This window comes from Rhipicephalus sanguineus, chromosome 1, assembly GCF_013339695.2.
Source record: "Rhipicephalus sanguineus isolate Rsan-2018 chromosome 1, BIME_Rsan_1.4, whole genome shotgun sequence".
Classification (NCBI taxonomy): Eukaryota; Metazoa; Arthropoda; class Arachnida; order Ixodida; family Ixodidae; genus Rhipicephalus; species Rhipicephalus sanguineus.
The window spans coordinates 275,678,119-275,688,485 of NC_051176.1; the positions used below are offsets into that span (position 1 = coordinate 275,678,119).

A 10,367-nucleotide genomic window follows, 5' to 3' on the forward strand; every position below is an offset into this window, starting at 1 on the left:
TACTGCCATATTACATCTTCTAACGTGACACCTGTATACAGGACGCGTATTTTTGGGAAGCATCAAAGTTACTTTCAGTGCAGCTCCAAGCAGTGGCGTGGCTGTGTGGTAGAACACCTGCTTGACACGCAGACGGCCTGGGTTCGATTCTCACTCGGATCCAACATTTTTATTATTTATTTTATTTGCAGCTTTTTCGATTTTTCGGTCACGGACAAGATGATGATTTTTCGCTCACAACCAACGGTGCCGACGCCGACGGCGGAATTTCTGCGATACGAGCTCTTTAACGCTATCGCGTTAATAATAATAATATCTGGGGTTTAACGTCCCAAAACCACCATATGATTATGAGAGACGCCGTAGTGGAGGGCTCCGGAAATTTTGACCACCTGGGGTTCTTTAACGTGCACCTAAATCTAAGTACACGGGCCTCAAACACTGGCCTCAAGAAGTACACGGGCCTCAAGGAGAGCAAGAAATGGAGAGGGGTGCTCCTCCCCATTCACGCACACGCTCGACGCCAGCGTGCGCCAAGGCGTGATTGCGATGAGAGCGCCCCGATAGCAGCGAGCTGCTGCTCCTCGGCCCGGCGTTGCGGCCTGGGAACTTTTGACCACCCCTGTACATACAAACTAAACATTTTTTTTAGTCGGGGGAGGGGGGTTTGAACCCCTTAACTGCTCAAATAATATCCCATGATATACCTGTGATGGTGCAGAATTTTGGAGCATCAAAGATTGAATGGCCATGACAGCCATGTTAATTTCCAGCATACCACTGTCAAATGATGTTTTGCAAGGTTTCTACAGCAATTCAGCATGCATGGGCATTAATTGCCTCATGAAAAATTGCATGAAACTGTCAGTGCAAAAATTAAAATCGCTGATAGAGTTTGGTATTCAAGGTAGAGTATTATGCGCATCCTGGAGCATTCCAGCTGCAGCATACAAATCTTTTCGGTATGTAACTTTAAACAGTTCATCAGCCCCTGGAACTAACTTTGGTGCTACTCCACAGTGCTTATGTAAAAGTGCAAGGCACTCTGTGCCATTGGTGTAATCCTCTTCTGTGCACCTTTCATACGCTTTTAGCAATAACTGGTACTGAAATGCTTGTGGCATCTCGCTCGCGACATATCTGGACCGATCTAGTGACTCTTCGAGGAATCCTTTGCTGTCAATCTTCAGTACTGTTGACACAAGAGGTACGACTGGTCCTGCTCCGCCGTGCAGCTTTGCTTCCCGCACAACTTCCTCCAACACCTGCAGATAAACCAAATGAAAACATTTTTTTAATTGCCTCGATCACTAGTTGCGCATTTCAGTAAGCACAAGCATTCTTACGTGTCTCGGTACTATGGGTCGAACGGCGTCGTGAATAATCACGATATCCGGCGGATCTTGCTCGAGGTGCTTCATGCCGTTCATTATTGACCTATGCCTTGTCGTTCCACCAGGCACAAGTGAAACCTTTTCCAGCAAATCGGCAGTCTTCAGGGCGCTGACCACTAGCGAATGCTTGTCTGGGGGATAGACGACCACGACATCCGATATCCAGCTGTATTGTAGAAATGCACTTATTGTGTGACACATAACTGGTTTTCCTTGCACCTCACAGAACTGTTTGGCCACTTTCATCTTCATCCTTTCGCCTGTTCCGGCTGCTGGCAAAACGACACTTACAACGCTGTCCATCGTAAGCACACCACTCAGCAGACAGGCTATCCACCAACTTATACACCGCCTAAAACGACTTATAGGCAATGGACTATCGTATTTAATTGAGCAGCAGATTGCGTGTTGTGCGTATTTACCCAAGCAAGCTTGGTGCGTTCAAATCTGCCAGAGCTTTCCGAAACAGCGCCAAGCACCAACAAAACGGACAGACCGACTGATTAACATATGCGTGATTCTGTTGATTTTGTGCTCAGGCTGGCCGAGGAAAGAAGTCTGCGCAGGCAGCAGTGCACTACCTTGCCGTAGCTGAACAGATGCTCACTTGTAGAGCTGTTGCAACCCGTTGACTGCCAAAAACACACTGCCAAAATTTACAGAACCAGCCAGATGACTTTGACAAGGGATGGTTTTGTCTTCGTACGCTTTGCTTACGGTGCTCGAACGCGCCAGTTGCATTGTTTGTTGCCAGAAAAAAATGCTAAATTAATATGTTGCTTTTTATTAAAGTAATAAATAATTTGCTTAAACTTATATAATTTTTTAGGCAAGTTTTTTTATATACATTTATGGCCGTCATGTTTGTAGTCGTTTCGGTTTCGTTTTCAACACTAGGCAACAAGGCTTTACGCGAAAACCTTGCGCGGAAGGCTCGCACCCACGATTGTGAACTAGCCAACGTTTTCACATATCTAAAAACGTTGGAACTATCGAACTCCTCGTTGTGAGGGCAAACGGCGCGTGAATTCAGCCGACCGGCACCGCATATGCAGACATCGATCCTCACTAAAAGATAGCGGCGAGCGAGTTGCGCCGCGGTCAACTTTTGTCGTGGCACCAAGTCCGTACCATAAAGTTACTGTATATGCTAGGTAGCATATACAGTAACTCTATAGTGCCTAGAATAGTAACTCTAACGTACCACTGCCACGAGTGCTATCTATAATCTTCATTTCAGTCCAAAAAAAAAAAAAAAGACTGAGTATCACCGACTACCGTTGGCGTAGCCAGGGGTGGCCGCGAAATTTTTAAACTTTGCATACAACACACGCACCAACAAAGCACACATAAAGGGTGGCTGAACCCTCCCCCACCCACCCCACAACCCAAAAAGAAATTCTGGCTACGCCGTCGCCAACTACAAGCCACACACACACACACACACACACACACACACACACACACACACACACACACACACACACACACACACACACACACACACACACACACACACAGAATTTGCGAAAAGCTCGAGCGATCACAGATCTGTGTTGCGTTCATCATGGTTCATCATGGCAGCGTTCATGATATGGTACGTATACGATCGAGGTATATATATATATATATATATATATATATATATATATATATATATATATATATATATATATATATATATATATATATATATATATATATATATATAAGGAAGGAAACAGAGCACGACGTTTTGTTTGGCACAGTATATTAAATGTTTCGTCAGTGGTGTACTAGACTTTGTCCGTTTTTCCACCGGTTTCGACCGGAGGCAAATAAAATTAAGATAACCGCTAAGTTATGTCTTTCTCTTCCCATACGTACGTTTGGCCCATTGAAAAAGCTAAGCGCGTTGTTTTACTTGCAGTGATTCTGTGGTAAATTCCTTTTCGCGCTTCCGTCGTCAGTGCAAGCGATGCCTCGCCTACATTATCAATGGCAATCGACCAAGTGCGGTCAGCAGACCGTGTCGCCGTGAGGCCATTTTATTAGCCTACGTCGACAAGTACGATGCAAAAGTACGATGACCCGGCCGTCCGAAGCGATTTCTGGCGGGCCCGGGCCGGGCTCGGGCTTGAAATTGCGGGCCTGGGCCAGGCCCGGGCTTGAAGCCGTGGGCCGGGCCCGGGCTTGAGGCTCGGACCCGCTCATTAAAAGGCCTAGGTCGGGCCTTCGTGCACACGCGAACGTTACGCATTGCATGGTCTAAGGCATTCTGTGCCAAGCTGAAGTGACACGTGCAATGAGCTGGCTCTTAGTAAAGCTTAGCAAAGAAAATAGAAAACAGTCGAAGTTCTATTTTCTTTTTCACCAGTATAGATATATCTATACTGATGCGTTTATTTTATGCTGTATGCTCATGAATTCACATGTATATATATATATATATATATATATATTGTTAAGGTGTTTAATAGACAGCACTCAACGACAATGAGTAATGGCGACAGTCACGGCAAGGCACGAACTCCCTGCGCGAGCGGCGTTCTTTTTTTCAAGCAACCAAAGAGGACGACCCACTAGAAGGCGCTGGAGAGGGTAACCCATTACCATGTCCCCAGGCTTCTCTACAATTACCCCGGGTACGACACTTTTCAGCGAGCCTGGCTGTGTCAGAAATAGGCGCACACTCAGATGAATCCGGCTTGTATGGAAGTATCGTGTCGATGGTGTGCGACGGGTGCCTTCCGTACAGTAAGAAGAACGGTGAAAAACCAGTAGTGCTCTGAGGGGCGGTGTTATAGGCGTAGGTGACGAAGGGCAGAATGGCATCCCAATTGGTGTGATCGGCGGCGACGTACATTGACAGCATGTCGCCGAGCGTGCGGTTAAAGCGTTCGGTTAGGCCATTCGTCTGCGGGTGGTAAGCAGTAGTTTTGCGGTGAACAGCATGGCACTCTTTCAGAATGGTATCCACGACTTCCGATAAGAAGACACGGCCTCGATCGCTGAGAAGCTCTTGGGGTGGACCGTGACGCAGTATGAATCGGTGTAGTAGGAAGGAGGCAACATCGCGCGCTGTAGCCGCTGGGAGGGCGGCGGTTTCGGCGTATCGCGTTAGATGGTCGACAGCGACGATGGCCCAGCGGTTACCAGCCGAAGTCAGAGGAAGTGGTCCATACAAATCGATGCCCACGCGCCCGAACGGACGGTTAGGGCAAGGTAATGGTTGTAGACCTGCTGGCGACACGTGTGTTGCAGGTTTTCGGCGTTGGCAATCGAGGCAGGAGCGAATGAACTTCTGCACGTAGCGGTACATCCCACGCCAGAAGTATCGTTGTCGAATGCGGTGGTAAATTTTGGATACCCCAGAGTGCGCATTGCATTGCGGATCAGAGTGGAAGGCCTCGCATATATCAGAACCCAGTCTGCGGGGTATCACTAGTACTAGTAGCCACTGGCGACCGTCGGCGTTGTAATTGCGTCGGTGCAGGAGGTCGTCACGAACGGCGAAATGGTGGGCTTGACGACGCAACGCGCGAGTGGATGGTGTTGCCGTCGAATCAGTGAGCAAGTCGATCAGCGAGGTGATCCATTTATCCTTGCGCTGTTCGGTAGCGATGGTGTGAACGCTGATTGAAGCAACAGCTATGTGAGATACTGAGCAGGGGGCATTGTCGTCAGGCAAGGGAGAGCGCGAGAGGGCGTCGGCGTCAGCATGCTGGCGTCTGTTGCGGTACAGCACGCGGATGTCGTAGTCCTGCAAGCGAAGTGCCCCGCACCTCCACCAAATTGTTAAGGTGTTTAATAGACAGCACTCAACGACAATGAGCAATGGCGAAAGTCACGGCAAGGCACGAAATCCCTGCGCGAGCGGCGTTCTTTTTTCAAGCAACCAAAGAGGACGACCCACTACAAGGCGCTGGAGAGGGTAACCCATTACCATGTCCCAAGGCTTCTCTACATTATATATATATATATATATATATATATATATATATATATATATATATATATATATATATATATATATATATATATATGTATATATATATATATATATATGTTCGTATGCTAGATGACCTGATAGGACAAAATCGTACCCGCGTCCTAGGACTTAAAGGGACAATAAAAAGCAAAACGATTTTTCTCGCATTAGTAAAGTAGTCTTCCACGATACCAAAGACACCACGCTTTCTGCGCGAAGACGCTTAATAAGCGAGAAAACGCGCAAAAAGAAAATACAGGTAGCGACGCCTCCTTGGAATTCCCGCACCATTTGCCGTGGCCAATCAGCGACGGAGGAGTGGTTGCCATAGATACATCCCAACTTGCATAGAAAAGCTGTATATCATGTACGGGCTCTCAAACAGCGTCTACCGAACGGGTCGAATTTCGAAACAAGCACTGTATATCCTTAAGAAAAAGGAAGAAAAAACGCAAGAAACATTAGTGGATCTGAATTACGAATCTCTGGAGAGCGAGATCACATTCTCCGGAATATCCCACCAGGTTCACGAGCCCTGGCTACCCTGGCCGACTCAAAGCATCCCCAAAAAGTATGCAGACATGCTTTCGCACGGCACACTGGTTAGGATGAATACCCACCCACGCACCCCAATCTCACAAATGGAAGGAGGCGCGGTGTTGTTCCAGAAACGTCAGACCGGCACATTCAGTCAAGCTACCGAAATGACTGTACCATAATGTATACGTTCTGCTCTATAATCAATACACTCTACCATATGGTGTGTGAGGCCCGCCACGGTATAGTGGTTACGGCGCTCGACTGCTGACCCGAAGATCGCGGGATCGTATCCCAGCCGCGGTGGCCGCATTTCGATGGAGGCGAAATGCTAGAGGCCCGTGTACTTAGATTTAGGTGCACGTAGGTACACCAGATGGTCGAAATTTCCGGAGCTCTCCACTAAAGCACTGCATGGGCTCGAGGCTACCCGAAAAACCGGGCCCGGCCCCTGGGCCGGGCCAGGTAATGCAGTTTTCACGGCGGGCCCGGGCCGGGCTCGGGCATGAAGCTCCGGGCTTAGGGTCGGGCCCGGGTTTGAGGTGGCGGGCTCGGTTCAGGCCGGGCTTGGACTTTGCTCAGTTCTTAAATGGACACTAAAGTGAAACACTGAATTGGTTTAGACTAATAAAGTGTACTCTGAGAACTCGAATGTCATTCATTTCACCGTCATAAGTTTAATAGAGGAGAAAATCAAGGTCAAAGTTCTATTTTCAAATTTCCGCTTAAGTCTCAACGCGTGACGTCACGGATGTCAAACTCTGCTTGTCGTATTTTGGCGACATTGGCTCTACGAAATTTTCTGAAACTTGGTATGTCAAGTCTATGGCCCCCTCAGAGGTCAATCTACTTCATTTTTACCTATTAGTAACTATATACTTAGGCCCAAGTAGGCGCTGTCATGATCTATGACATCACGCCGTCTGCTGCGTGAATTTCAAAGTAGCGTCGCCTCCAACATTTTCTTTTTGCGCGTTTTCTTGCTTACCAAGAGTCTTATCGCGGCGAGCGTGGTGATTTTCGAATTGTAAATGTGTAATGTACTTATAACAGAAAAAAAAAATTCTCTTTAGTGTCCCTTTAAGTTTGCTCCACATACGTTGTGCATACATATGTTTCACATTTTATCTCGAAAAAAAAAAGCTTTTTATGTGGGGCAAGCTATTTGCAGAAGTTTTATGAGGGACATGTACTGAAGTTCTTTTGCTTCTTGCATAGAAGGCTACTTGATTCAACTGAAACGGATGAACCAATAGTAAATAGACCGTCTCGTTATTCTATGCTTTAATGGCATTCGTTATTTTATATCCCGAATGTTATTTTGTAGTGGCGTTTCAAGCAGTGGCGTAGCCAAGGGGGGGGGGGGGGGGGGGAGGGGTCTGACCGGGCTACAGCCCCCTTCCCCTCCTCTCCGAAATTTTTTCGTACTGTCATGTCCCGCCGACCAAAACAGCCGCCTGTGCCGGAAAAAATCTGGATTTTTTCTAGAATTCTTTTCCACAATCGAAAAGACACTTCGGTGCGAACATAGCTGATTTGGGCTGGCTATCCTCGCTGCGCCCATGGCGTCCCTGTAACTGGCTGCCATGCTGGCTCTGCAGTGCATGACCGTCAGAAATACCCTGCAAACAGAGGCGTAGTGCCATGGATTGCCATTTTGAGACGCAGAGACACGCTCATTAACGGGCTCCGCTCTCCCACGCTGATGCCGTGCTACAGCGAATGAGTATACTATTGTTGTGAATACACCGTTGCGGCGGGGACGTCTTGAACTGAAAGGATTATATTGTGCTAGCGGAGGGCTCAAAAAGGGGGTGGTCATCTTTGACAGCTGTCCAGGGACGTTTCGTTCTCTTGCCCCTGTACGGAGAGCGGGGAGTCGTTTTCGACAGTCTTCTTCGTCTTTCGGGCGAAAAGTACAGTACATCACAGTAAGCCCAGTTCGTTGCTCTAACCCATTGCAGAAAAGTCGTGTGTCTGTCACGGATTGCCATTTTTGCGACCAGGCGCCACGCCGATTAACGGACGCCGCGCTGCCCCGCTGACCGGCGGGACCGCTGGACCATGAGAGCAGAAGCGTAGCCAGAAATTTTTTTCGGGGGGGGGGGGGGGGTTCAACCATCCTTTTCTTATGTTCGTGCGTGCGTTTGTATGTGTGCGTGCATATTACACATGCAAAATCGAAAAATTTCGGGGGGGCGCGGGTTGAGCCCCACCCCTGGCTACGCCCCTGCATGAGAGGGTTGTCTTTAGAGCCGAAGGGGTAATCTTCGAACGTTCGCCACTGACGTTTGATCCTTTGTACCTGTCCGGTATCCCTGTCCTGTACCGGCAGGGTCGTTGAAGGCCGCGATGTGTACCCCGATGTGCGCCTCGTGGACTAACCCTAACATAACGCAGTTTGCAAAGTGCGACGTAGTAGCGGAGGCAGCGTACGCTTTCGGGTGCCCCATGGAGATCACAGCAGATACCAGCTGAACATAAGATTGCGAAAAAAGAGTCACGAAACGGTTTTATGCCTTCCTTATCTCACACAAGACAATTATAAATTTGGCATGTTGTCATTCATCTACTTTGTAATTCTTCTTCGCAATTTACCTGTGTGCACGGAATAGTTTTCAATCGAGCAACCGTGACATTTTGTCGCGAACATGTGGGTGCTCCCGTCGCGACGCGACCACGCGACAGCGCGACAGAGCCCGTTTTTCGCTGCCGCTTGTCGCCGTCGCTCGAAAATCGCGTGCATGCGGTTGGGCCTTTACAGGTTGTCACTCTCGCTCATTTGAGTAACCCCCATAATTAAAAAAGGGGCGTGGTCAATATATTTTTAGGGCCGAGTTGGTAACAATAAAACGCGCATGATTGGACCCATGTGGAGGTCCATCTTGCCCCAGTAAGAGTAGCAGGGGACACGAAGGGATATCGCCCTGCTAATCAGTCTAGTTGCTTGTCTAACATGGTGTAGAAGCAAATCAGCAAATATCCCTTCTGGAAGTTTTTAGTGTGGCTCTGTATCGGCTGGCCACCCAAACTTAGCCGTTCATCTAGTTGATACGCGTAATTAATGTATGCAGCGTAGGCATCGGAACTTCAATCTCAAGTTAGCTCAACTTGCTTGAGATCACTTTCAAGCACTAGCCCCCGGAAAGATCAACGTTGAAACTCCGCCGACATCGCAGTCGTGCCAGACCTCTCTGTGACTTCTCTCATCCGATCATCGGGGACTCAACGCTTCCGGTCATCGCACGTATGCCTCCATCTGTTTATACTTTCGAACTTTCACATCTTTAGCTACTGTTAACTCGATTAACATCCGCTGTTAACCTGGATGTACAGCCTGCGTTGATATCTACTAATGTTTGTTAATTGTGTGATACTTGCCTCTTGTAAGCTGATTGATCGATTTTTTACGTATGTTAGTTATGTTGGGTTTTATGGCTCAAAAATACGTATGTTAGTTTGCTTTAAATGTTGTACTGCTGGAATTCCTTGAGCTGCGATACCGCTAGATTAAAGTTGTTCTTTAGTTTTCCAAACACATCTCTGATATCTTCGCTGTGTTTGCTTGCGTACGGAACGACCTAATCTGCCGACTTCGCGCTGGCGACGCTAGAGTGGCAACTTGTAACAGTGTCACTGAACATTAAGGACTTTCCGGAAGATGTCCCCTCACGTAAAGGACTTCAGAGTGCCCTTGTGTCAGGGCTATAAAACGATGAAATGGCCGTGTGCCGCGCGGGATTGGAACGATGAAAGCACCCCGTTTCCATGAGAAAATCGCAGGTGCAGGATGTACACATCTCTTTGGATGCAAAAATGTTCTAGAATAGGGATGAATTAATTATTGTAAAATGTTTACTCCAATTTAACAAAACAATTATTAACAAAATGACATAGACTTTTCGCCACGTATGCACCCATGCACACCCCTGCACAGGACATAGCTTCGACTCAAACGATGCGACGACGTTGGCTCGGGAACGAAAGTGGGGCAAAGGAGAACTACTGGAATCGTGGTTCATTCGTCTTAAACCATCGGCTTGCAACAGCCGCGGCCCCCTATTGGACGTTTACAAGGACGTATGCGACACTGGTAGACACTGGTTGATCTCCGCTCAATACCACCTGCACAGGTGGCGAAACTAGACTCCCGAGAAAAACTGCTCTGCAATGCCATCCGCCGCAAGAAGACTCGCAAGCGCTCTTGCAGACTGCTCGACTCCTTGGCTCGTCGCACGCTAACTTTTGTTTACTTTTGAACTTGTGTTATAGTTAGCCACGGTTAAGCATATGCTTTTGAACTGTTAGCGAATTGTGACTCGAGCGCTTACGCACGCGCGCACGCGCGTTCTCTCTCCACAAATAAATAAATAAATAAATAATAAATAAATAAATAAATAATATATATATATATATATATATATATATATATATATATATATATATATATATATATATATATATAT

General features: G+C 47.4%; 1 protein-coding gene across 1 annotated transcript; it reads right to left on the reverse strand.

Annotated features, from left to right (window-relative positions):
- Positions 1 to 812: 812 nt before the first annotated feature.
- Positions 813 to 2,051, reverse strand: LOC119379012 (D-ribitol-5-phosphate cytidylyltransferase). Its single transcript, XM_037648142.2, has 2 exons — positions 1,347 to 2,051; positions 813 to 1,265 (listed from the first exon to the last, which is right to left on the reverse strand). The coding sequence occupies exons 1-2, from the start codon at positions 1,695 to 1,697 to the stop codon at positions 903 to 905; spliced, it is 714 nt and encodes a 237-aa protein (XP_037504070.1). The 5' UTR covers positions 1,698 to 2,051; the 3' UTR covers positions 813 to 902.
- Positions 2,052 to 10,367: the final 8,316 nt, after the last annotated feature.